The sequence below is a fragment of the Caretta caretta genome, chromosome 28 (genome assembly GCF_965140235.1).
Source record: "Caretta caretta isolate rCarCar2 chromosome 28, rCarCar1.hap1, whole genome shotgun sequence".
NCBI classification, from domain to species: domain Eukaryota; kingdom Metazoa; phylum Chordata; order Testudines; family Cheloniidae; genus Caretta; species Caretta caretta.
Window position 1 is genome coordinate 2788694 of NC_134233.1, and position 27570 is coordinate 2816263.

The following is a 27570-nucleotide window of genomic DNA, read 5'->3' on the forward strand; positions in this document are numbered from 1 at the left end:
GGCGCTATGGAACAGTTTGAATCCAGCCCAGGTGCCGTTAGGGTAGGGAAGGGTTCCCAAAAGGTGGGGTATCCACCTCTCAGTTGTTCTCAAGTGTCTCCGTTTTTATTTTAAAAAGACCAACGCTACCGGCGGGAGGGAGACAAACCTTGACAATATGACAATGTGATGCAGCGATGCTTCCTGAATTTGCAGAGAGCCTGCACCCATTGGTCTGAGAGAGGGGATTTGCCCCAAGTGCAAGCGACGTTCCCTTTTAGCATATGCACAGCGTGCTGCAGGTGGTAGGTGACCAGATTCATCACTGAATTTGGTCCGGTGGTTGGATCATTTGCTTCCTCAGCCCAGGGAGCGCGCAACGTGAACGCCGATCCATGCCCCCCAGTGACGCCACCTGCGGGGGACAGCTCAGCTAGGGAATGAAAGTCATTCCTTTATGACGGCCGTATGGTGGCCCGTTGTGTGAAACGAGTGCAGGGTTCTCAGAAGTCCCGCCCGAGCACCCGTGTCAGACAAAGTGGTTGTAATGCCCCTTCTGGCCTTCAAAATTGACGCCGGGGACCCGTCGCTGGCCGTCCCAGCATTGAGGCCTGGCTGGGTTGTGCCTGTTTCTGTCTGCTAATTATCTTCCGTCTCCGGGGCTGCCAGTCTGGCAATTGCCTTGACACCAAATTAAAAAAAAAAAAGGGATCAAAACCCTGTCACCCTGGGTGTGAGGAATTTGGCTGCACGGTGGCAGCGGCTGGGATTCTGGTCTTGCTGGTTTGAGGATGCTGTTCTGCGTTAGTCACACTTGGGGAACGTTCCCCTGCGCTCTCCAGTCAAGCAGGTGGAGAAATTGCTCACGGCGGGGAAAGGAGAGGGGCGAGGCGTGAAAACGGCTTTCTAATTGCTTGTTGAGCGGGCTGTCTCGTGACATTAGCCAGGCCCCGTTATGTCTGGCCTTCCGGAGCTAATCCAAGCTTCTGCGGAGGAGAGCAGATGTTTAAACCGCGGTCCAAAAAGGGCGCAGAGGTTGATTGCCGCCGGGCTGAGCAAGGAGGGAATTGGAACGGGGGGCGTGCTTCAGAATCCCCACGCTGCAGCCCACAAGCTCTGTCCGTTTTTGCCGGTATGCTGAGGACGGCGCTGCAAAGCTCTTGTGCCATTTGTTGATTTCCTTAAATCCTCAGCTCCCGGAGTCATGAGACTTTCAGCTTTGGCTGTTTGAAAATAGCAAGCTGCTTCCTCTCTGGGTTGTGGGGGAAAGCTTGAAAACATAAAGCCAGGAGGAGAAGGGCAGGGGGTGGGGGTGGGAATCCGGGATTTATTATTTATTTTTTAAATCTCAGGGTTTTGTTGTTTTTTTTAAAGCCGACCTCATAATTTTCTTTGCGGCCGGACTCATGGGTTTTGAAGGCTTCGGCTTGGCAGCGTCCAGTGGATTAAAAAAAAAATCCCCTTTCCCTGAGGTCTGGCTTCAGTCATTCATACTGCCCTGGGCCACAGGCGAGGGAGCCAGAATCTCTTTTCCTCTGCTCTTCGGCACATAACTCAGAGCCTCGCTTGTTTCAAACCGCCGTCGGCCTTGCCAGGATCCCGGTCATTTGACATTCGATAGCTGCTGTGAGGTGATTGACTCATGGGTTTGCTGCTGCTGGCCTCTCAGGTCGTGACCCATCTTGGGTTCTGATCCCATTGGATCTCACAAGCTGGGTAGGACTCGGGGGACGGAGGCACCAAACTCAAGGAGGGGGAGTGGTATTACTATTAGTTGGTGATGGGAACGGTTCTCTTCCTGTCTCAAACGCTGCTATTTTAGTGAGTGTGTGTGCCTATGTCTACCCTCCCAGCTGCCGCATGGACACACCGTAAGTGTCTCGGAAATCCAACGCAGTCTCGACTGTTTCTAAGTTCAAGTAACAGGATTAAAAGACAACACCACCTCAACCACTGGCAATTCGGTGTCCAGCTGCTTGCTTCTAAGGGCCTGGCCTGCCACGATGCTGGGTTTTTTGGGGGTTATTCAAACTTCTGCCTTCGATTTGCAGCGGGTAACTCTGCTGGCTGCCTCGAAGAGTGTGGAGGTTTCTTAGAGTTTAAGTCGGAAGGATCATCCGATGAAGTGAGCTGTAGCTCACGAAAGCTTATGCTCAAATAAATTGGTTAGTCTCCAAGGTGCCACAAGTACTCCTTTTCTTTTTGCGAATACAGACTAACACGGCTGTTACTCTGAAATCTGACCTCCTGTGATATCACCGGGTTACGCCTATAGGGAGCCTGATTACTTTAGTTACACCAAAGCATCTTGATGTTGCGTTAGCAGGAGCGTCGTAAGCCAGACACAAGAAGTAATTCTTCCGCTCTGCTCCGCGCTCATACGGCCTCAGCTGGAGTAGTGTGTCCGGCTCCGGGTGCCGCATTTCAGGAAAGAGGTGGACAAATTGGAGAGAGGCCAGAGAAGAGCAACAAAAATGATGAAAGGTCTAGAAAACATAAGCTCTGAGGGAAGGTTTAAAAAATTGGGTTTGTTTAGTCTGGAGAAGAGAAGACTGAGAGGGGACGTGATCACAGTTTTCAAGTACATAAAAGGTTGTTACAAGGAGGAGGGAGAAAAATTGTTCTTCTTAACCTCTGAGGATAGGACAAGAAGCAGTGGGCTTAAATTGCAGCCAGGGGGGTTTAAGTTGGACATTAGGAAAAGCTTCCTACCTGTCAGGGTGGTTAAGCGGTGGAATAAATTGCCCAGGGAGGTTGTGGAATCTCCATCATTGGAGATTTTTAAGAGCAGGTTAGATGAACACCTGTCAGGGGTGGTCTAGATAATACTTAGTCCTGCCATGAGGGCAGGGGACCGGACTAGAGGACCTCGCCAGGTCCCTTCCAGTCCTACAATTCTACATTCAGGAGACTAAACTGGCAGAGAACAGAAGAGACCGAGGTGCCCCCAATGTCCGAGACTCTTATGATACTAAGTGAGATTTGTGGCCAGGTGATCCCGGCAAGCAGTCTGCACCCACTGAAGAGCCAGGCGAACCCCTGGCAAAGGTCCCTGCTGATCTGACCTGGTTGGCGGCAGGGGGGAATGAATTCCTTCCTGAGCCCAAATCTGGGTTGTGATTTCAGTCCTCCACCCTGATCACCTCAGAGAGACGGGCAGACTGGAAATCCAACAAGCGCCTTTGCATCTGATCTTCCCTCCCTGCGTTTTGGGGGTGGGGTGGGGGGCACCCCGTTGTGCCCTGACCAGGCTCCCTCGCTGCCTTCCTGCTGGGGCCACAGGAGCAGGGCTGCCTCAGAACTCTGAATCAAACTACACATCAGCTTTGTGTGTGTTGCTACCAATCTTTTGTCCATCCTGAACCTATTTCCATTGAATTTAGGGCGAGTTTCAGCAGGGCTGGAACAAGTACAGGGTGCAAGCCCAATTTAGGGGGCTAAGGGTTTAACTGCACCAGGAAATCGACTGGAATAGTTCCCCACATGAATACTATTCTGAAATCAAAGTCATTTTAGTCCAGAACAGTAACTCTGCTTAGGAAGAGAATTCAATTACACTGAACGAAGGCCTCTCTTATTCTGAACGAACAGTCTCCACTCAGGGGTGTAATGTGGTTCAAAAGCATAGCTTTCGTTAATCTGGATTAATTTCCCCAAATCCTAAAGCCCTGATTCTGTCTGTTCCTGTGCATCTGTTGACGTGGAAAAAGATCAGCGGTTTGGAAAACCTGCCCCGTGAGTCCGTGTGGAAGGATTTGATTTTTATCGGTGAAAGCTGGTAAATGTCGATTTCACCGTAGGTGCACCAAAAAGATGTCCATAGGTAATCGCTGAAATTTACAAATAGGCAAAGTAAGAAAAACGCTACTTGAGAACTCATTCGAGTTGGATCTGAGGGTAGTTCGTTTGTAAATTTTAACATGTGATGTTGACAATTTGTGTGTTAGCGGTTATAAAGGTGAACTTTTTGAAGCACAACGTTATGGTCCTTAAATCAGTGGTCCCCAAACTTTTCACAGTCACGTCCCCCCCGACCCTGTCTGCACTCCCGCCTGGGAGCCGGGGCCGGGAGTGGGGCCATGGCTTGGGGGTGGGCACGGACGGGGTAAGGGGGCCGAGGCTGGGGCCACAGCTGTGGGTGGGTCTGGGGCCGGGAATGGACCTGTGGCTGGAGGTGTGAAATGACCAGCCAGGTCTGCCTACAAACCATAATTTCCCCTTACGCAAGGCCCAAACTCATATCTGCTGCTGCGTGTTTATTATTTTGCAAGAGAAGAGTAATGGGTAAATATCCGTTTCACCCTAAAAGCCCTAATAATGGTGGCTTTCCACAGCTGGACGGGTCAGTAGCACAATCCTAGGGAATGAATAAATACCAGAACGCAGCTGTCTGCCCTTTGGTGAAATAACAGGGTCTTCGGAGTAAATGTAGCATTTAGCCAGGGGGAGGTTGGGGCGGACTGCATGTGTGTATCTCTGCTGCTGGAAATCCACTGCCAGCTGTGAGGAGGATGAAGATGCAATCCGACCTGGTGAGGCCTCGTTTTGGAGAAGCATGTAAAGGCTTGTCAAGGCTTGAAACTTAATTTGGAGGAAGGGAGGGTGAGAATCGAGTAGCGATTCCTGACAAGGAGGTTTGGTGAAGCATACCACTCAATTTCCCTATGTAAATAATCCTTAATAGATAACGTGTGACTCCATTCCTAGGAATCTTTCCAGGTTGACGCTGAATTCTCTGTAACCTACACCATACTTGAAGGAAACCATTGGGCCAGGGTGAAATGCCAAAAGCTATTCTGCCTGCAGGGATCCTTCCTGCGGTGCAAATGGCGTTACGAAAAGAGAACGTTTCCCGGTTCTTCGCTCCTGACGTCAGTCATTCTCAGCAATGTGGGCTGGGAATGCCAAAATTTGCAAGGAGCCCAGTAATTTGGTGCAATTAGGATAACGACTCCGAGCCAATCTCATGCTTCAGGGCTCCGGCCAAGTTGCCTGCAGGGGTCAGGAAGGAATTTTCACCCTGATGCGCAATTGGTATCTGGGGGTGGGAGCCACTTTTCCCGGAAGCATCAGAGGTTGGCCGGAGCTGGAGATGGGACCGTGGGCTGGTGCTTTGATATCGTGCAAAAAATCTGCTTTCTAGCTGCCTGGCTGGTGCATCTGATTGGCCCTTTTGGCCTTGAACTCTAACTGGACAGGGCAGTGGACTGTGCGTCTGTGGGCCAGTCGTTCCCATGCCTGGTGCCTCAGTTTCCCCTTCTCTGCTGATTTCGATTGTAAGCTCTTTGGGAAGGGGATTTGTCTCTGACTAGGTGTTTGTGCAGCGCCTGGCACAGTGTGGGCCTTGGTCTTAGCCGGGGCCTGCTGATGCTTTCATATTATTGCAAAAAAACTCACAAGAGTAACATTCCCTCAAAACGCCAGATGAGAGGATTTGGCATGTTTGCATGATGAAAGGCCAGCTGATGGTTTGGAGCCGCTGCTCTCCAGCCAGGTCTGGCTCACTAGCAGCGGGGCTGTGTCTACGTAAAGCCGATGTGGGAAAGAAATGGAATTGGGCCCGTTGTTTCGTTGAAGGCCAGAACGAGCCGTTAGATCATCTAATCTGGCTTGTCTAGCACGGGCCAGTCAATTTCCCCTGCACTCAGAGAAGTGTTGTTTTACCCTTTCACACTGTACAAAATCCAGGGCTCACCTGCCGAAACGCAGAGGCAGCCGGTTTAGTACGAAGAAGAGGAAGTAATTTTTTGGCACAACTAATCTGTGGAACTCATTGCCAGGGGATGTGGCAAAGACCAAAAATATAACTGCCTTTCAAAAAAGTTCACGGAGGATCGGTTCATTGGTGGCTCTTAGCCAAGATGGTCCGGGATGCAACCCCACACTCGTGGCGACCCTAAACCGCGGGCTACCAGGAGCCGGGAGTGGTAGACCGCCGTGGATCACTGGATAATTGCCCTGTTCTGTACACTCCCCCAGAGTGCTAGCTCAGGCCGCTGTTGGAGACGGGATACTCGATTAGTTGTAGCGAGGCCTGACCCAGTCTGGCAGCCTTATGACTTCAGGATTGTGGGGGAGAGAATTAATGGGGAGCTACTGTTGACGCCGGCCGAGAGATTCCCTCGGTTCAGACAGTTCACCTGCGTCTCTTTGGCCTGCCGTTCACCTCGGAGGTCCCTGTGTGTCCTCAATGAGACGGCTTTGAGCGGCTGCAAAGCGCGACAAGCTGGGCTCTTAGCCCAGTTCCTGGGGGGCCTGTAATACGTGCCCGGCAACCGTAGCAGGCATGGAGAACAGATGGCAGCTCCAGGCCCGTGGGACGGCACGGCTGTAGGCAGGGTCTCTCGGCTTATTAGCGCGTGGCCCCGGCTGCTCAGAGGCGAGGATCCTTGGCAGAGCCGCGCTGGACAGATTGTAGGGGTGGGCGAAGAGGGAGCTGGGGGAAAGAAAGCTTGCTTCGGCGCGTGAGCCGGATGCACAGAATCCCGGGGCCTGTTTGACTTATTTATTTTTTCTTTCTGTAGACGAAGCAGATGGGGATCTCAGGAACCTGGAGAGCGCCCTGGGCGTCAAGAAGAAGAAAAGGGGTCCCCGCAAACAGAAGGAGAACAAGCCAGGGAAGCCCCGGAAGCGCAAAAAATTAGTAAGCTGCCACCCGTTTGCCGGGCTGCCGACTCGTCAGGTGCGGGGCAGCTGGCCGCGGAGGCTGGCAGGGGTGTGATCTCAGACGGGAAGGGTCCGCAACTGGGGGAGGGAGGGTGCGATGGTGGGGTGGGTTGATCTTGGACGGGGAGGGGAATCTATGCGGGAAAACATCCCTTTTTGAACTCGGTGGGCATCGGGGGCTGATCCTGCCACCGTGCTGGGTTTATTGGCCTGGCCTGTCTCCTCAGCCCGGGAAGGCTCAAACCCTGCAGCCAGAGTCTGTTTGGCCTCTTTATTGGGGGCAGCTGGCACCCCCCCCAAAATAAAATGTCAATATACAGAGCGCTGGAGCATGGCGCAGGACTCTTGGGTCCTATTCCCAGCTCTGACACTGGGTAACCTGGAGCAAATCACTCCCTTCTTCCCACCAACCCCACTGTGCCTCAGTTTCCCCATCTGCAAAATGATGCTGACCTCATTTGTGAAACACTTTGAGATCTGCTGATGAAATGCATAAGAGCCAGGGCACCTGAGAGATTCCCCCCAAATCATCCCAGCTGGTTCGATCCGGAGCCGCCAGACAAATCCCCCACCCCCAAATCGTCCAGCCGGTTCGACTGGATCCGCCAGACAAACTTCCTCCTCTCAAATCGTCCCAGCCCGTTTGACCGGGATTAACAACTGGCCTGTCCCCGCTGGGAGCCATTGTGCTGACAGGTTGTTCCCTCCCCGATTAGCTCCCCCTTGACTTTGCCCCTCTCGCCCCTCAGGTGAGCGAGGATGAGTTTGAGTCGGACCGGGAGGAGTTCCGGGAGAAGTCGGAGAGCGGGAGCAGCGACTACGGAGGGGTGGCCAAGAAGAAGCGGCGGAAGCACCGGGAGAAGAAGGAGAAGAAGACCAAACGCCGGAAAAAGGTGGATGGTGACGCAGGCCAGAAAGTAAAGGTACAGAGCCTGGGAGCGGCGATCCGCCACCCGCTGCTGTGTGCTGCTGGCCGAGCTCTCTGGGGTGAAACCCCCCCCCGGTGGCCCTCTGCACCTGTAGGGGAAATCACCGCCCGGATGCCCCGCTCCCTCGGGTTGTGGCTGCGTTGCATGGCGAGCATCAGTGGGCTGGAGCCGATATTCCCATAGTGCGTAAAGCCAGATGGGGCCACCAGGTAATCCACGCTAACCTCCTGTCTAGTGCTGGCCAGTCACTTCCACCCAGTTACCCCTCTACCGAGTCCAAAGACCTAACCATCTCGGGAGACAAACCCGGCAGAGAGCAGCAGAGACCGAGGTACCCCTGCAATGCCTGATTTCCCTGCCATGGCAGGGGACTGACGAGGCAAGACGTGCCCGGATGATCCCAACAGGAGATCAGCCCCCAAACCTGACGATCAGTTGGACCCCGCGTGAACAAGGCGGCTAGAGAGAGGGATTCCCACAGGCGTGGCGGGAGTGCTTAACTGCAGCCGTTGTATTTTAGCGAGCACCGTTTGGGAGCTTGCTTCGGGACAGAAATCGCCACTGTCCCAAAGCGCTCTGGGAATGCTGTTCTGCTGGAGAAGGCACGGAAAGGAAGCATAAAAAAACAGTTCAGGGCAAACGGATGGAGTTGGGAATCCCAGATGTTTCTGTAGGGGAAAAACCACCCTCTGAAAGTTTTCACCAGCAAAATGTTGTGGTTTTGGTGAGAATTTTCTTTTCGAACCCCCATTTTTTTGCTTGCATTGGAAATGGTTTGTTCCGATTTTCAGATTTGGGGCTTTTCCCTCGTTCACCCTTTGATTAACCTCCCTGAGAAAAAGTGGGAAGAACGCCCCCCACACCCCAAAACCGGGAAATCTGAAAATGGAAAACTGCAACAAAATTACTCCGTTGAGACATAAGACAGGCAGGGAACCCCGGAGTCACCAAGTTCAGTCCCGGCTAGCGCAGGCCACCCCATCATATCACCCCCATCAGACACCGGGCAAGTTCTGTCTCCAGACCCATTCATCTGTCTCCCTCGGGCCCTGCACTGGGAGACTGTTCCTGACCCTCCCTTCCTCTGATGGGTATAATTCTGCCTCAGTGAATCCCCATCTGTTCCACCAAAAATTGAAATGAAATTTCTCATTTTGATTTTCCTGATTTGGGAGAAATGAAACACTTAGTGAGTCTGGACAAAATCACATTTTTCAGTGGGAAGTTTTTCATGGGGAAAAGATCAGGAGTGTTTGAGCACCGATTTTAGTGGAAGATTTGGATTTTCACCCCCCTCCTGAGCCCCCGGGATTGAGCCAGAAAGGACAGTTGTGATAATCCCATGCCAGAGTCCCACTCAGCGCGTCCGGACCCCGCGTATGAGTGCATTAGCCTAGAGTTGGGCATTTTGCACCTGAAACTTTTGTCGGTGAAAAATACAGATTCAGGGGCACCGAAACATTTAGCAAATTTGCGTCCATTTTGCCAAGTTGTTTTGGTTCCAAAGTAACAAACAAAAAATCCCTGGCGGGGGGGCGGGGGGGGAATGCTGAAAAAATCAAAATGTTTCTAAACGACTTTTCATCTAATAATTTCATTGAACCGAAAAGGTAAATAGTTCCCAAAACCAACATGAAACATTTTGACTTTTTCGGTTGAAAGCGATTTTCTATTTCATGATTTCCTGTTGTTTTCCTCTAAAAAAAATTGCAAAAAAAGTTTGCAAACGAAACGTTTGATTTTTGGTTTCTTTGGAACAACTTTCAAACTTTCTTTTCATTTTATTTAAAAAAAAGAAAAGAAAAGAAACCTGATTGAAATTGAAACCATACGTTTCAGGGTGAGCAAAAAGTTGTGTTCGACCCAAAACTGTTGGGTGGGTTTTTTTGGAGATGCCAAGAATTTTGAAAAACTTTATGTTTGGTCAGACCCTGTCATGATTCTCGCGTTCCCGGATTTTTCAGACTTGCCCATGAACTGGAAAACGGAGTAAGGTCCCTGACCTTGTTGAGCTTAGTGCGTGACTGGCCATGCGATAGACAGGAGGCCGTGCTGCATGATTTTGGTAGAACCTTCTGGCTGTGAACGCTGTGATTCTGTTTTCCCCGCTCTCTTTTGCTGGTAGTTACTGGATCCTTGGCAATTCAGTATGGAAGATCCATTATATCCCGTCTCCAGCAGGGACGTAGGAGAGTGGAAGATCTTTCAGGACTAGAGTCTTTAGGATGCATCTGTGGTGGTCCCTCAGGCTTCCTCTCCACGCACCAATCCTGGGAAGCCTCCCACTGGGAGGGAAGGGGTGTATCCTCCCCTTTAGATAGGATCCCCGGCAACACAAGGAAACCACCCTCCTCCCCAGCTGGCTGCCTGGCTAACGGGGAGCGTTTGGCTTGCTCAGCAGGTGGAGCAGAAATCCTCGGCCCAGCTGCTCATGACCTGGGGGCTGGAAGACGTGGACCATGTGTTTTCCGAGGAGGATTATCACACGCTCACCAACTACAAAGCCTTCAGCCAGTTCATGAGGTAAGAACCTGGAGTCTTTGGATTTCCCATTGAATCAGGTTGTAGGATGGACAGTAGGCAGCAGCTAGGAGTCAGGACACCTGGGTTCTGTTTATGCCCCTGCCCTGTGACCTGGGGTGGGTCCCCTTCCTTCTCTGGGTCTCTGTCTCCCCTCCCACCCATTATGTGGGCAGACAGGGAGTTTTCTGGGCAGGGACTGTACCTCGTGCGGCGCCTGGCAGGCCAGGGCCCCAACCTTCATTGGGATCTCTGGGGTGGTGGGCCCCGTATCTCGGTCAGGTGGGTCTGTGCAGTGCCTGGTGTGATGGGGCCCTGATCTTGGCCAGGGGGGTCTGGGCAGTGCCCATCGGGTAGAGGGGTCTGTGCAGTGCCCGGCACAATGCGCACTCTAATCTTGGCATACAAGCCGCTGGAATATAAATGTAACAAGTCCTCGGTGGTCTCTTTGGGACCGAAGTCGGTGCTGATGCTTTCCATCTGCCTGCGGCGTTCGGTGCTGACAGTCATGAGCTCATTAGTGGCACCTAATGGGGGTGGATGGAGCTGCTCTACGGCATCTCTGTTCTGGCCGTGGGGTGCTGCCCCTCATCTGCCTGCCCTGTGGCTGGGGAGGAGAAGGATGAAAAGGCCCCCAGCTGCTGATCACATCCCTGGACCAAGCCGTCTCTGCCCCAACCCCATCGGCTGCAGCTGCCGCCAGCAGATCCGGAAGCGGGAAGAGGAAGTGGATCCAGTCTTGGCTCCCCCCACGCCCGGAAGCACCAGGTGTTCGGGGAGAAGGAACCCCAGGAAGACCAGTAACGTGTGTCAGTGGAGCCAGGGCTGATTGACACTGGCTAGGGATCTGGCCCCATTGACTGCAAGGGAGAGACGCCCATTGACACCAGCCGGGATCTGGCCCCATTGACACCAGCCGGGATCTGGCCCCATTGACTGCAATGGAGAGATGCCCATTGACACTAGCTGGGATCTGGCCCCATTGACTGCAATGGAGAGACGCCCATTGACACCAGCTGGGTTCTGGCCCCATTGACTGCAATGGAGAGACGCCCATTGACACCAGCCGGGATCTGGCCCCATTGACTGCAATGGAGAGATGCCCATTGACACCAGCTGGGGTCTTTCCTCTGCTGACCCCTGTCACTCTCCAGCCCGCTGTGCCAGGCCCTGAGGAGGGTCAGCCAGGAGACACGGGCTGTGCCATGCCATCATTACCCCAATGATGCCCCAGCAGCCCGCCCCCATCATGCCTGACCCAGCTGGTGCGGCAGCCCGGATATCCGTACGGACCTGGGCTGCGTGCCAGGTGGCACAGCCCCAAGAAGCCCGGGAGAATGCCGTGGGTAGCAGCCAGCAGATCTGGCAGGGTTTACACTGGTGCCCTTGAACGAGGGAGTTTGCGGCAGCCAGCTGGGGAGGGCGGGCTGGGGGGCTGGAGTCAGATCCTAGTCTTGCCAGGGAGGATCTGCAGCCAAGAAGGCTTCCTTACCGCCTGGCAACCGGAGAGCGCGGCCTGCAGCCGCCCTGGCCACGGAGAGCTCGGCGCTGGGTCACCGCGGTGAGCGAACACCTCCGGGCCTCCCAGAAACCCAAGCCAGCGCCAAGTCTATTCAAGTGGAATTCCAGGCCTGAAGCGACGGGAGCCGCGCCAGCTGCCAGCAGGTTCCCGGGAGGAATTAAAGGCGTCGGTAGTTGCCTAATTAGCCTTTGGATCTGATTCCCCTAATAGCAAATGCACTCAGACTGGAGCTGGAGCTTCTCGGGGTTTCCCATTGGGGGTCTCCTCGCCGGCTTTCTTGTCTTCCCGCAGGCCTTCGGAGAGAGCTGGGGGTCAGGCGGCTCCTTTTGGCCGTGTCACTTTGGTCCCGCCCGGGCCCAGAGATCAGGGGAGCAGCCCTGGGATAGCCTCTCAGTAGATGGTCACAGAGATCCCTTTGGGCCTGTGAATCTACCATCTCTGCATCTGGGACGGGGTTTCTTTTGGGAGCGATGCCACCAAAATGGCTCCCCCGCCGGCGGTTGTATTTCACCAGCCCTGTTCTTTGAACTCAGCTGAGGAGGGGACCTGGTCGGATCCGCTTCAGAGGAGGATTGGCTGAGGGTCTGAAAACTGCTGGGGATCACTCCCCAGCCTCCCATTCCCAGCCAAGGGTGGTAGGCAGCATAGGCTGGGAGGTAGGAGATCTGGGTTCAATAACCGGTTCTGCCCCCCATGCCTCAGTTTCCCTGTTTGTAAAATGGGGATAATACTCATGCTGCCCCTTTGCAGAGGGCCCCCACCACTCAGAATGTAAAATGCGGCCAGGACGGAGGTCCCATCCAACCCTGATATTCTGTGATTCTATGACTGTTTGTCTTTAGGGCCCGAACCAGGATATCCGACAATCAGTGGTCTTTTTCCCGAGGCTTTAGCTGGGCTGGGAGCGCCACCTAGTGTCTGATTTGGCAAATCGGCTCTTTCCGTGAGTTGGCTGGAAGGGATCTCAAGAGTTCTGGCCCCCGTTAGGCCAGTCCCTTCTTGTCCCGCCATGGACGGACATGGAGAACAATTGGTCTCCGTCCTCTTTATAACAACCGTTTTACGGTTCTGAAGACTGCGACCAGGGCATAGAAAGGACCTCGGGAGGTCACCTAGTCCGGTCCCCTGCACTCATGGCAGGAGTAGAATCATAGAATCATAGAATATCAGGGTTGGGAGGGACCTCAGGAGTTATCTAGTCCAACCCCCTGCTCAAAGCAGGACTGATCCCCGACTAAATCATCCCAGCCAGGGCTTTGTCAAGCCTGACCTTAAAAACCTCTAAGGAAGGAGATTCTACCACCTCCCTAGGTAACGCATTCCAGTGTTTCACCACCCTCCTCGTGAAAAAGTTTTTCCTAATATCCAACCTAAACCTCCCCCACTGCAACTTGAGACCATTACTCCTTGTTCTGTCATCTGCTACCACTGAGAACAGTCTAGATCCATCCTCTTTGGAAGCCCCTTTCAGATAGTTGAAAGCAGCTATCAAATCCCCCCTCATTCTTCTCTTCCGCAGACTAAACAATCCCAGTTCCCTCAGCCTCTCCTCATAAGTCATGTGTTCCAGTCCCCTAATCATTTTTGTTGCCCTCCGCTGGACTCTCTCCAATTTATCCACATCCTTCTTGTAGTGTGGGGCCCAAAACTGGACACAGTACTCCAGATGAGGCCTCACCAATGTCGAATAGAGGGGAACGATCACGTCACTTGATCTGCTGGCAATGCCCCTACTTATACATCCCAAAATGGCATTGGACTTCTTGGCAACAAGGGCACACTGTTGACTCATATCCAACTTCTTGTCCACTGTAACCCCTAGGTCCTTTTCTGCAGAACTGCTGCCGAGCCATTCGGTCCCTAGTCTGTAGCGGTGCCTGGGATTCTTCCGTCCTCAGTGCAGGACTCTGCACTTGTCCTTGTTGAACCTCATCAGATTTCTTTTGGCCCAATCCTCCAATTTGTCTAGGGCCCTCTGTATCCTATCCCTACCCTCCAGCGTATCTACCACTCCTCCCAGTTTCGTGTCACCTGCAAACTTGCTGAGGGTGCAATCCACACCATCCTCCAGATCATTTATGAAGATATTGAACAAAAAAAGTAGACCATCCCTGACGGGTGTTTGTCTAATGAGGAGGGGAATACAGATGATGTGTGTGCTATCGAGCAAAAATGTGTCACAAAGAGAGGGGGCATTGCCCCTCCTAAAACCCAGACGGTGGTTTCCGTTCGGAGGAGAAATGGATGATAGAGGTCAGAAATGCTGTTTGTTTACCATGAATATCCACCAACTCACAGTCTTAAATGTTAAATCAAGATGGGATTTTCCCCCACCGGCCCTCCCACCTTGAGATCTATTCCAATTCAAACAGAAATCACTTTGGGGAAGTCCTATGGCCTGTGTTATACGGGAGGTCAGATGATCTCAGCAGTCCCATCTGGCCTTGGAATCTGTGAACATCTAAGCCCGCCTTTAATCTAAGCCCGACTAGTTGCATCCGAGAGTGCTGAAGGAATTGGCGGCTGTGATTGCAGAGCCATTGGCCATTATCTTTGAAAACTCGTGGCGAACCGGGGAAGTCCCGGATGACTGGAAAAAGGCTAATGTAGTGCCAATCTTTAAAAAAGGGAAGAAGGAGGATCCTGGGAACTACAGGCCAGTCAGCCTCACCTCAGTCCCCGGAAAAATCATGGAGCAGGTCCTCAAGGAATCAATCCTGAAGCACTTGCATGAGAGGAAAGTGATCAGGAACAGCCAGCATGGATTCACCAAGGGAAGGTCATGCCTGACTAATCTAATCGCCTTTTATGATGAGATTACTGGTTCTGTGGATGAAGGGAAAGCAGTGGATGTATTGTTTCTTGACTTTAGCAAAGCTTTTGACACGGTCTCCCACAGTATTCTTGTCAGCAAGTTAAGGAAGTATGGGCTGGATGAATGCACTATAAGGTGGGTAGAAAGCTGGCTAGATTGTCGGGCTCAACGGGTAGTGATCAATGGCTCCATGTCTAGTTGGCAGCCGGTATCAAGTGGAGTTCCCCAAGGGTCGGTCCTGGGGCCGGTTTTGTTCAATATCTTCATAAATGATCTGGAGGATGGTGTGGATTGCACTCTCAGCAAATTTGCGGATGATACTAAACTGGGAGGAGTGGTAGATACGCTGGAGGGGAGGGATAGGATACAGAAGGACCTAGACAAATTGGAGGATTGGGCCAAAAGAAATCTGATGAGGTTCAATAAGGATAAGTGCAGGGTCCTGCACTTAGGATGGAAGAATCCAATGCACCGCTACAGGCTAGGGACCGAATGGCTCGGCAGCAGTTCTGCGGAAAAGGACCTAGGGGTGACAGTGGACGAGAAGCTGGATATGAGTCAGCAGTGTGCCCTTGTTGCCAAGAAGGCCAATGGCATTTTGGGATGTATAAGTAGGGGCATAGCGAGCAGATCGAGGGACGTGATCGTCCCCCTCTATTCGACATTGGTGAGGCCTCATCTGGAGTACTGTGTCCAGTTTTGGGCCCCACACTACAAGAAGGATGTGGATAAATTGGAGAGAGTCCAGCGAAGGGCAACAAAAATGATTAGGGGTCTGGAACACATGACTTATGAGGAGAGGCTGAGGGAGCTGGGCTTGTTTAGCCTGCAGAAGAGAAGAATGAGGGGGGGATTTGATAGCTGCTTTCAACTACCTGAAAGGGGGTTCCAAAGAGGATGGCTCTAGACTGTTCTCAATGGTAGCAGATGACAGAACGAGGAGTAATGGTCTCAAGTTGCAGTGGGGGAGGTTTAGATTGGATATTAGGAAAAACTTTTTCACTAAGAGGGTGGTGAAACACTGGAATGCGTTACCTAGGGAGGTGGTAGAATCTCCTTCCTTAGAGGTTTTTAAGGTCAGGCTTGACAAAGCCCTGGCTGGGATGATTTAACTGGGAATTGGTCCTGCTTCGAGCAGGGGGTTGGACTAGATGACCTTCTGGGGTCCCTTCCAACTCTGATATTCTATGATTCTATGATTCTATGATTCTTTCTAGCCAGCCCTGCGGCCTAAGGAGCTCTGTCTCTTGGCCTCCTCCTAGGACACAACTGCCTTTCTCTCGCTTTCTTCTGGCTTGCTGTCGCTCTCTCTCTCAAATGCACACTGCAACCAAATCAATCCCATGGAAACCCCCTTAGCTTTTGATCGGCATTGCTTTGGGCGTTAGCTTCCTGTTGTTTCAACTCTCGATGCATAGAGGGGTATTTAATTGCTCCTTCGGTTTAGCCCTATGAGCCTTGACACTGGCCAGTATTGCATGGTTCAGATGCAATAAAGCTGCTATTAGAAAATACCTGCCCAGAAGGGAATTTTCATCCCATCTGTGTGTGCTTATGCACTTTCTCCTGTCTGATGATCTCATCTAAATGTCTGAGTGTGGGGAACAGGGATTGAACCTGGGACTTCTGCGTCGAACACCATGACCCATGGTATAGCAACTCCTCAACCTCTCTCTGCGTCCCCCTAGACAGAGCACCACACTGTGGTGTGGGCCATCCTTCTAAATGACACGTCTGGAATGGCGGGTCATTTCTTTTCCCGTGATGTGAACAATTTGGCGAAACCGACATGAATCCACAAAATGTTCGTCGGTGACGCCAAAAAAGGGGGCGTTTTTTGGCGGAAATTTTTTGCCCAGCGTTCGTCTAAGGGCCCCTCCTCTTTCAAGTAGGTTTTGAGAGATGTCAGTGTTTTATCTGATAGCTGACCCCTCTCTCTAGTCGGGCTTCCCATGTGACTGAGGTTCCATTATCTCTGCCTAATGTACTTCACACCACTTAACGAGTGCATTAGGAGGCAGGGTGGTAAATTATTCAGACTCAGAGATGGTTGTTGACATAAAAGAACAAAGAACATCCTCCTTCCATGTTGTGCCGGGCACTGAACAGACACTCCCCCCGCCTCCAGTGACCGAGATCAGGGTCTCTGGGGTGCAGGGCGCTGCACAAACACACAGCGAGAGAGACCGTCCCTGTCCCAAAGTGCTCACAACCTAAATAGGCAAAACAATGGGGTGGGAGGGGAAACCGAGGCACAGAGCAGGGCAGGGATTCTCTCGAAGTCGCCAAGCTGGGACTAGAACCCAGGCGTCCTGCTTCCCAATGCACTGGGCGACACTGCTGTGGTCTCTTGCCCTTCGTTCCTGACCTGGCCTGGTCGGGTTCCCACCGCGATTTGGGGCGTCTGGGTTCTGTCGCGATACGACTCTACAGCCAATGCGACGGTTTGCTAGCTTACAAGCTCCAGCGGGTCTCCCTGACTGGGACTTTGGAGGTCTGGGTGCTGCTGACACCCGGGACCTTTCTCTGTGCCCGTGTCCCGACGCTCTAAAATAGGAGTAACGATGAACACTGCCTCGAGCAAAGCCTGAACTGGTACAGATTAGTATCGGTGCAGGCTCTGGATGCTTTTTTAACTTTATGTACACAGAAATATGTTTATTATCGTAAAGTCTTAGCACCTTTGGCTGTTCTGTTGGCGAGTGACAGGAAACGCTGAACTTGCTAGGCCAGGGAGCAAAGAGATTCAAAAGAAAAACCAAAGTCTGGCGCTTTTATGGTTGTCTAGAAAACACGCACTTTACTCCGCGGGTTATCTGAGGCAGCCTGAGTCTGCAGAGAGCCTGAAACCAAATCCGCGTTGGGCGCGAACTGCCGCTAATGTAACTGACGCAGCCACATCTGCCCAAGAGGGTAGCGCTGGGGTGAGGAAGCTGCCCGGAGATGAGCTGCTGTCTGCAGAGAGCCCGAGCCCGTTGCTCAGAGAGGCGTGGAACAAAGGCTATGCATCTCTGTGGCTGCGAACTCCGAGGCCCGGGAAGGCATAGGCGCCGACTCCGTGGGTGCTCCGGCTCTGGACCACCCACGGGAAAGAAAACAGTGGGTGCTCAGCACCCACCGGCAGCTCCTCCTCTTCCCCTGCCAGCGCTTCCCACCTGCCAGTGATCAGCTGTTCAGTGGCTTGCAGGAGGTGTGGGGGAGAGGGGGAGGGGTGTGAGCAGGAAGAGGTGGGGGGAGGAACAAGGCGCGGAAGGTGGTGGGAAGAGGCGGGGCGGGGCCTGGGGCAGAGCAGCGGTTGAGCAGCCCTGGGAGCTCTTGGCACAACAGCGGGGTGACCCATACTACTGGTCATCGCAGGGAGCCAGCAGCGGGCGGGGGGAGCTCAGATCTGGGGGGTGGGGGTGGTGAAAGGGGGGACTCTGCTTCCAAAGGCCAAGGCGGCACCATACTTATCTCACACCCCGTTCCCCCCCGGGTTTTGTCTCATGTCACGCAGACCTCTCATTGCCAAAAAGAACCCCAAGATCCCCATGTCCAAGATGATGACCATCCTGGGTGCCAAGTGGCGGGAGTTCAGCGCCAACAACCCCTTCAAGGGCTCGGCTGCGGCCGTGGCGGCGGCAGCTGCAGCGGCGGCGGCGGCCGTGGCTGAGCAGGTGTCGGCGGCCGTGTCGGCCGTGGCTACCGAGCCGCAGCCCGCTCCCATCCGCAAAGCCAAAACCAAAGAAGGGAAAGGTGAGTCACCCGGATTTCCGTCCCACTTGTCTCCTGTCGGGGTAGGGAGGAGGGTTGGACCACATCTCCCATGATGCACCAGGGCCAGGGACTACCACAGTGCACTGCTTCTCCATCGTGAAGACCGTAGGAGAGCATTATGGGGGATGTAGTCCCACCAGGGACCCCGGACTACAGAGGAGAAGGGATTCATGAAGCACCCACCACTAGAATACCCAGGATGCTTCATGGCTGGGTTTGCCCATGATGCACCTCTTCTCCAACACCATGGTGCATCATGGGATATGTAGTCTGACCAGGAACCTTGGCCTATACAGGACAATAGCTGCATGGAGCATCTGCAACTACAATTCCCATGATACCTCAGGGCCATGAGAGGAAAGGCCCCGTGTCTCATTCCCCTCCCCACCCACCTGGACTCCTGGGTTCTCTCCCCAGCTCTGGGAGGGGAGTGGGGGCTGGTGGGTTAGAGGAGGGGAGGCAGGGAGCCAGGACTTCTGGGTTCTCTCCCAGGCTCTGGGAGGGGAGTGGGGGCTGGTGGGTTACAGCAGGGTGGGGGCTGGGAGCCCGGACTCCTGGGTTCTACCCCCAGCTGCTTGCATTGTGACTTAGGGCAAGTCCCTTTCCCGTGCCTCAGTTTCCCCTTCTGGAACAGGAGGCCGGCCATGCCTGTTGTTGAGGTGGATTTGGAGCTTTTGATCGATCTCGCTTTCTTTGACAAAAGGGCCGGGTCACAAAAGGCGGAGCAAGAGCCCTCGCGTGCCAGAGATGAAGAGGAAGATGAAAGGGAAGAGGATGGCTCCCCTGAAGATCAAGCTGGGCATGATCGGTGGAAAGCGGAAAAAGAGCAGCTCGGTAAGCCACGCTCCTTCCCGGCCACACTCGCTGGGGTGCGGGGAGAGCCGGGGGTGGTACTGGGAGCTCAGGAGGGAGGTTATGCCGGGTCCCCAACTCTCACAAAAGCGGGTGGGTTTTTTTTCCCCCCTCCCGAATAATTCCCGTTTCTATGCCGGGGCCCCGCCGGAGAGGACTGGTGACTTGCTGCCAGGGCCCGGTTGGGAAGCTGAGAATGATCCCAAATGCCAGCAGGCGAGGCAGGGACCAGCCACGGGCGTTATCTGAGGCTTTCAGCCTGGGATGGATTGAGGGGGCGGGTTTTGATAGGAGGGGGGCCAGCTTTGGAGAGGGAAGGGGACATCGGCGCCGACTTCCCCTCTTTCCCATGGATGCTCGACCCCCCATGCCCCCGGCCCCGCCCCTTCCTACCCCTTCCATGAGGCCCCACCCCCATACCAACCCTTTCCTCAAAGTCCCCACCCCAATTCTTCCCCCTCCCTGCCCCTATTCCTACTCCTTCCCCAAATCCCTGCCCCGTCCCCGCTTCTTCCCCGCCTCCTCCCCTGAGCGCACCACGTTCCCGCTCCCTCCCCCGCTCCTGGAGCGTGCTAACGCCACCAAACAGCTGTTTGGTGGCGGCCGGGGGGGAAGTGCTGGGAGGTGGGCGGAAGAGCGGGGATGCGGCGCGCTCATGTGGGGAGGAGGAGGAGGAGGTTGGGCGGGGGCTGAGAGGAGCTTGGCTGCTGGTGGGTGCTGAGCACCCACTAATTTTTCCCTGGAGCACCCACGGAGTCGGTGCCTGTGGAAGGGGACAGGGCAGGGTTGGAGCAAACATCCGAGCAGCACCGGGAGGACATCGTCCAAAGCATAGAAAGTTCTGCTGGGGTTCCGTCTACACCGCATTGTGAACCAGAGCTTACAATGGCTGGACCTGGGTCTCTCCGGCTTGCATACATGCTTCGAAATAACGGGGCTAGGACTTGGGGCACCCGACCCACGCCCCAGCAGCGTCCTGTGTCCCAAGTCCTGACAGCTCGCGGAGACCCGCGTCCGGACGGAACGCAGGGGCCGTGGCTCGAACCTGAGTCCCAGCCCGGGCGTCGTGTGCCGTGTAGACGCACCCTTCCAGGTCTCTGCTTTGGCTGCTCGGTTTGCCCCCACGTGGCTGGGAAGTTACCTCCCTGGCTTCATGGTTATTCTGCACGGTCCCCCGGCTTCGGAAAACCAAGCTCACGGGATTGGAAGTGCTGGATGACCGGTGGGGCTTAGAATCGCGCCGCACGGGGAGAGGGTCTTGAGCCCCCCAGCCCGAGTCACTTGACCTGAGCTCTGAAACTGGGGGTGGCGGGTTTTTCACTGGAGTGTGGCCGTACCCTGGCATCACCGAGCCAGGCAGGACTCTGGGGCACCGTCTCCCCTCCGGGTGTGCTGTCTCGACCCGCCCTCCCAGCTTTCAATAACACGTGGGGGAAACTGAGGCACACGCACACAGCATTCAGACACAACATTCAGAGCATTCCCACTTTTTTTTTTTTGCACTGCGGACTTACCCTTGGAGTGCGTCTGTCTTGCATAGCTCACCCGGGCTCTCGGCCTTAGCCCTGCCCTGGCTCCCGCAGCAGACCCTCTGACCTGGGCTGTAGGTGGCCAGACGGGAGGAGGTGGTGGAAGCCACACTTGGCTTTAACCGGGGCTGGAGCCTGGCTGCTTTCCAGCAAGGCTGCCTGCCAAACTGCTGGCGAGCGGAGAGCCCTCCAGCGCCTTCCCTCCCCAATTCCCCCGCAGGCAAAGATGCCTCGGGGCGCCAGGGCAGGGGCCTCCCTAGTCTGGGGGCTCATGTGCGACCGTGGGGGCCCTGCTAATCTGTGGCCCAACCATGGGCGTGAATGTCTGTATTTTCGGTCCCACTGATGTCCCACTGATGTCCCCCTGCCCCCCGTGCCAGGTCTGGGGGGAGGGCGCCCGCAGCAATGAATCAGACACGCCGCATGACCCGCCCTCCGTCCCTGTTCCCCCCCCATCCCCCACTTTGCGCCTCTGGACGAGCCCCGGCTAACGAGGGCCACTATGGTTATGTACAGCATGTGTTTCAGAGCGACGAGGTGGGCGAGATGGAGGAAGAGTCTGACGTCGACAACTCCAGTGTCCACAGCTCCTCGGTGCGGTCCGACAGCTCGGGGCGGGTCAAGAAACTCAAGCGGGGCCGGCCTGGCAGGAAAAGGAAGAAGGGTGAGCGTGGCCGTGGCAGCAGGGTGGGAGGAGCTTTCATGCCAGGGGCGGGGCTTCTCTGGGTGGGAGGAGCTTTCATGCCAGGGGTGGGGCTTCTCTGGGTGGGAGGAGCTTTCATGCCAGGGGCAGGGCTTCCAGGGGTGGGAGGAGCTTTCACACCGGGGTGGGGGCTTCTCGGGATGGAAGGAACTTTCACACTGAGGCGGGGCTTCTAGAAGAGGGAGGAGCTTTCACAGAGGGGCAGGACTTCTAGGAGTAGGAGGAGCTTTTACACCCGGGGTGGAGCAGTGCTGTCCCTTGAAATGACAGCCTGTGGGCTGAAATTAATTGAGAGATGCTCTGGTTGTTGCTGGCTTGCAGCAGAGGGGCTTGTACTGTACTAGACCGGGCTAGATGGGCCCATGGGTCAGAGCCTGCACGCCAGGGGCCGAGCTGGGTTACCAGGGTAGATGGGCCCATGGGTCAGAGCCTGCATGCCAGGGGACGAGCCGGGATACCGGGCTAGATGGGCCCATCGGTCAGAGTCTGCATGGCAGGGGACGAGCCGGGATTCCTGGCTAGATGGGCCCATGGGTCAGAGCCTGCATGCCAGGGGACGAGCTGGGATACCGGGCTAGTTGGGCCCGTGGATCAGAGCCTGCACGCCAGGGGGCAAGCCGGGATACCGGGGTAGATGGTCTGACCCGGGGCAGCAGTCCCTAAGATGTAGCTCGCCCCAGCTTGTGCAAAAAGGCCCCAGTAGCTTACGACTGTTACTCAGTGCAGTATGCATGGTAGTCAAATACTTGACGTGCATGAGTCCAGGACCCCAAGACAGGCAAGCTGGGCTGTCAGCCATCCACTTCCATGCTTCAGGGCATGAGCTGTCTGAGGGGGTCAGGTAGCATCTTCTGGCACCCCTTAAAACGGAAAGGCCCCGTGCCCCATTCACTGCCCCCCGAGCCAGCCTGTGGGTCCGACAGTGCTGCAGACTCTGACTTGTTATTGTGTTACAGCGATTTCCACAATCCCAATCCAGGATCGGGGCCCCGTGGTGCTGGGCGCTGCGCAGACGCATGGTGAGAGGCTGTCCCCCGCCCTGACGAGCTGTTCCAAGGCTAGGAGGGGGGATCGTGGTCTCTCGTCTGACCTCCTGGGCGATGCTTCCCTGAAGGAATTCAAGTGGTTGAACCAGAGTGTGTCTAGTTCCTATAATAACAGACTTTAGCTCTTATCTAGCGCTTTCCAGCAGCAGATCTCAGAGTGCTTTCCACAGGAGATCAGTATCATTATGGCCATTTAGAGATAGGGAAACTGAGGCACAGGGAGGCAGATTGCCCAATGCCAAGCTGGGAACAGAACCCAGTTCTCCTGTGTCCTGGTTCAGTGGGTTTCTAGCTTGTTTTCGTAAATGTCACACTTGAAATTGGGGGTTTTTTACCAATAATTTTTTTTTTTAGTTAAGTAGCATGTAGAGAAGCCCTGAATAGATAGAGGCTAAGTGGGGAAACCGAGGCACAGACGGAGGAAGTGACTTAACGCAGCTGGGCAGTGTCCATGTCCTCCGTCAAGCCAGACTTCCTCTGCTCCTAGTACAGACAATAAAGTTGAACGGGAATCTTTTGATGAATCGTTTCTTCATCGTCGGAAAGTGCCAACTTGTGAAATCCGAAAGCATTCAGAACAGGTCGGGCTTGGGGAATTTCCCGACTCGAACCAGATCCCGAGGCAGAGGGGTTTGAAACTCTCAAAATGAAAAGTTCTGGTCTGAAACAACTTTTAAAACTTGAACTCTCAAAAATGTTCTTGGGACAGGAGAAAGCTTGAAATTGTGGAAACAAAACGTTCCTGTTTTCTGCTTCGAAATGCCGTTTTGTTTAGAAATTTTAATGAATTAGACTGGGGAAAGGTTGAAGTTGGGAATATTTTCAACCTTGAAACTAGTCAAAATCGTGACTAGTTTTGAAATGTAAGCCAATTAGATCCCGAAAGGTGGAAATCAGGCCCATTTCAAGCCCATCGGACTGAAAAAGGTCGAAAGCATGCGCATTTTCTGCTGGAAAACCGGTCAGAATTGCAAATGGTTTTGAAACATGAGCTAATTAGACTTAAAGAAAAGTTGGGAAATGGTCCAAGTTGAAACCAAAGATTTAGAAATTCGCCAGAAGGTTTAGAAATTCGATTGGCCCAAAGTGGGGAAAAGAGAAAGTTTTGTCAGGCCGCAGCTATTGGTGAACTTTTGAGCTGTTTGCCCTGGCTCAAGCCGGGCCGGCTGGGGTGGGGATCCCGACCTTGCTGAAGTCTTTGCGGGACGGGAAATCCGTTTCCTGGCCTGCGGGAATGGTGCGTCCCGTGTGGGGCGGGAGGTGCAGCAGCCTGTGGGGTCTGGGCGCCACCTTCTGCAGTGTCTGCTTTTGCGTCCCTTCCCAGTGGCTGGCGAGGAGGAGGTGGACGGCTACGAGACGGACCACCAGGACTACTGTGAAGTGTGCCAACAGGGCGGCGAGATCATCCTCTGTGACACCTGCCCCAGGGCCTACCACCTGGTGTGTCTGGACCCCGAACTCGACAAGGCGCCCGAGGGCAAATGGAGCTGTCCCCACTGTGTAAGCCGCCCTCTGTTCCTTCCTGGCCGCCCCCCTCGCTCCCTGACCCCCTGCCCGCCTAGGTACCATCCCTGTGCCCTGTAGAGACCCCCGCCGCCTTTCCCAGAAGGGACTGGTGCGTTTTGGGTGCTACTTACAGGTGTCCGTCCTGAGAAATCGGTGCCCTGTGAGGCGTGTCACTTGTGATCGGGGTGACCCAGAGGGGTAGCGGCTGCTGAAAAGCTGGCTGGCCTGACTCGGTTTCCCTGGGCAGGATGCTAGAATTTGTAGAGAAGAGAGTCAAGCTTCCTCTGAAAGAGGGTATTGATCTGTGCAGGCCGTATGCATCCCGCTGGGGGCCTGTCCCGCGCCTGGCGTGGGGTCTCTGGGCGCGTGCGTCCCGCTGGGGGCCTGTCCCGCGCCTGGCGTGGGGTCTCTGGGCGCGTGCGTCCCGCTGGGGGCCTGTCCCGCGCCTGGCGTGGGGTCTCTGGGCGCGTGCGTCCCGCTGGGGGCCTGTCCCGCGCCCGGCGTGGGGTCTCTGGGCGCGTGCGTCCCGCTGGGGGCCTGTCCCGCGCCCGGCGTCGGGTCTCTGGGCGCGTGCGTCCCGCTGGGGGCCTGTCCCGCGCCTGGCGTCGGGTCTCTGGGCGCGTGCGTCCGGCTGGGGGCCTGTCCCGCGCCTGGCGTCCGGTCTGTGGGCGCGTGCGTCCCGCTGGGGGCCTGTCCCGCGCCCGGCGTCGGGTCTCTGGGCGCGTGCGTCCTGCTGGGGGCCTGTCCCGCGCCTGGTGTGGGGTCTCTGGGCGCGTGCGTCCCGCTGGGGGCCTGTCCCGCGCCTGGCGTCGGGTCTCTGGGCGCGTGCGTCCGGCTGGGGGCCTGTCCCGCGCCTGGCGTCCGGTCTGTGGGCGCGTGCGTCCCGCTGGGGGCCTGTCCCGCGCCTGGCGTGGGGTCTCTGGGCGCGTGCGTCCCGCTGGGGGCTTGTCCCGCGCCTGGCGTCCGGTCTCTGGGCGCGTGCGTCCCGCTGGGGGCCTGTCCCGCGCCCGGCGTCGGGTCTCTGGGCGCGTGCGTCCCGCTGGGGGCCTGTCCCGCGCCTGGCGTCCAGTCTGTGGGCGCGTGCGTCCCGCTGGGGGCCTGTCCCGCGCCTGGCATCCGGTCTCTGGGCGCGTGCGTCCGGCTGGGGGCCTGTCCCGCGCCTGGCGTCCGGTCTCTGGGCATACCTCCCGCCGGGCACCCGCCCCCGTCTGACCGGCTGCCTCGCTCCCCCCCGCAGGAGAAGGAGGGGGTGCAGTGGGAAGCCAAGGAGGAAGACGAGGAGTACGAGGAGGAGCTGGAGGAGGAAGGCGAGAAGGAGGAGGAGGACGACCACATGGAGTACTGCCGGGTCTGCAAGGACGGCGGGGAGCTGCTATGCTGTGATGCCTGTATCTCCTCCTACCACATCCACTGCCTCAACCCGCCGCTGCCTGAGATCCCCAACGGCGAATGGCTCTGCCCCCGCTGCACGGTAGGGCGCCCAGGCGGACGAGAGCCAGGCCCCCTCCTGCACGGTCTGGTGCCCCGGGCTCAGCTCTGCCTCTCGGCGTGGAGATCTCTGCATTGTGCAGCATCCCGTGGGATCCCAGAGAGACGTGGAGTTCATGGGCGTGGGGAGAGCTGCAAAAATTGAGCAGAGATGCTGCCGCCTCTGGGGCGGGGCGGCTGATTATCCAGGGACCCCTTGCTCAGCGTTGAGATGCGGCCACCTCTGGGGCGGGGCAGCTGGTTACCCAGGGACCCCTCGCCCAGCGCTGAGATGCGGCCACCTCTGGGGTGGGGTGGCTGGTTACCCAGGGACCCCTCGCCCAGCGCTAATATGCGGTCACCTCTGGGGCGGGGTGGCTGGTTACCCAGGGACCCCTTGCTCAGCGTTGAGATGTGGCCACCTCTGGAGCGGGGCGTATCAGCTGTTCTGAGAGAGGATGACCAAACCTAACAGGGCCCTTTTAGGACAGGAAGTGGAGTCCTGCCAGAGCGCAAGGGGGCAGCAGACCCTGCGGGGACCGGGGGGGAGCCGGCGCTGAATCCGAGCGGGACCCGGTGCCCGGGTGGGGGAGCGCGGCGGGCCTGACTCCCCCTCCGTCCCCTCCGCAGTGCCCCGTGCTGAAGGGCCGGGTGCAGAAGATCCTGCACTGGCGCTGGGGGGAGCCGCCCCCGCCCGTGCTGGTGCCCCGGCCGCCCGACGCCGACCCGGACGAGCCCTCGCCCAAGCCGCTGCAGGGGCGCTCGGAGCGGGAGTTCTTCGTCAAGTGGGTCGGCCAGTCCTACTGGCACTGCTCCTGGGCCAAGGAACTGCAGGTAGGTCTCCAGGGCGGGCAGGGAGGGGCGTGTGTGGGCTGGGGGGGTGCCTGGGGGTCTGCGCAGAGCCTGGCATACCCAAGCGCCTCACCCCCCCTTTCCTCTTCCCTCCCCGGCCCGCCGGGCGCCCAGCTGGAGATCTTCCACCTGGTGATGTATCGCAACTACCAGCGGAAGAATGACATGGACGAGCCGCCCCCGCTGGACTACGGCTCCGGCGAGGACGACGGCAAGAGCGAGAAGCGGAAGAGCAAAGACCCGCTCTACGCCCAGATGGAGGAGCGCTTCTACCGCTACGGCATCAAGCCCGAGTGGATGGCCATCCACCGCATCATCAACCACAGGTGGGCCGGGGCAAGGCCCTGGGGGTGCCCCCCGCGCTGCCCCGGGGCCCTGAGGGTGCCCCCTCTGCCCCCTGTGCTGCCTCAGGGCCCTGGGGGTGCCCACGCCCGTCCCCACACGCTGCCCTGGGGGTGTCGCCCCCTGCTCTGCCCCGGGGCCCTGGGGGTGTCCCCCCCAGCCCCCCCTCACTGCCCCGGGGCCCTGGGGGTGTCCCCGTCCGCCCCCCGCTCTGCCCCGAGGCCCTGGGGGTGTCACCTCTGCCCCCTGTGCTGCCCCAGGGCCCTGGGGGTGTCCCCCCCTGCACCCCCTCACTGCCCCGGGGCCCTGGGGGTGTCCCCGTCCGACCCCCCGCACTGCCCTGGGGCCCTGGGTGTGCCCACGTCCGTCCCCTGTGCTGCCCCGGGGCCCTGGGGGTGTCCCCATCCACCCCCTGCACTGCCCCGGGGCTATCCCTGTCTGCCCCCCCCCGCACTGCCCCGGGGCTGTCCCTGTCTGCCCCCCCCCCGCACTGCCCCGGGGCTGTCCCTGTCTGCCCCCCCCCGCACTGCCCCGGGGCTGTCCCTGTCCGCCCCCCGCACTGCCCCGGGGCCCTGGGGGTCTCCACATCTGGGTGTCCCTCACCGGCTCCCTCCCCGGGCAGCATCGACAAGAAGGGGAACTACCACTACCTGGTGAAGTGGCGAGACCTGCCCTACGACCAGTCCACGTGGGAGGAGGACGAGCTGGCCATCCCCGACTTCGACTTCCACAAGCATGCCTACTGGAGGCACAGGTACCCGCGGGGGCGGCGCTGGAGGGGGGCGCGGGGAGGAAATCCTGAGCCCCGAGGCCCGAAGAAGGGGGTGGCTGGAAACCGGCCGGTCCCGGGTTTCGGCTTGAAACAAGGCGAAGGATTTTCGGCAGCGCGAAGCTCGGGAACAAAAAAACCGAACCGGCTTCGGGACTGCGCTTGATCCGTTTACGGGGCGAGGGGACTGGGGGGCGTTTCCCAGCCTGGGGCGGCTCGCCTCGTCCATTCCCTGCTGCGGCGGGGGCTGCCGGGGCCCCCCCCGCGGTCTGTCCCGTTCGCCGCCAGTTACCTCGCCCCGGTTACCTCGCCCCCTG

General features: G+C 56.6%; 1 protein-coding gene across 13 annotated transcripts in view; it reads left to right on the forward strand.

Moving 5' to 3' along the window:
- CHD3 (chromodomain helicase DNA binding protein 3) overlaps positions 1-27570 on the forward strand; it is a 61406-nt gene that overhangs the window by 7716 nt on the left and 26120 nt on the right. For 4 of the 13 annotated variants that reach the window (XM_075124063.1, XM_075124065.1, XM_048833664.2 and 1 more), the window contains exons 2-13: positions 6504-6661; positions 7395-7568; positions 9973-10097; positions 17928-18166; positions 18891-19021; positions 21085-21232; positions 22228-22407; positions 23642-23817; positions 25061-25294; positions 25921-26124; positions 26257-26468; positions 27107-27238. In XM_075124063.1, the coding sequence (XP_074980164.1) occupies positions 6504-6661; positions 7395-7568; positions 9973-10097; positions 17928-18166; positions 18891-19021; positions 21085-21232; positions 22228-22407; positions 23642-23817; positions 25061-25294; positions 25921-26124; positions 26257-26468; positions 27107-27238 (2113 nt within the window). The remainder of the gene's footprint in view (positions 1-6503; positions 6662-7394; positions 7569-9972; positions 10098-17927; positions 18167-18890; positions 19022-21084; positions 21233-22227; positions 22408-23641; positions 23818-25060; positions 25295-25920; positions 26125-26256; positions 26469-27106; positions 27239-27570) is intronic. The other 9 variants (XM_075124069.1, XM_075124072.1, XM_075124064.1 and 6 more) reach the window with 8 other exon arrangements.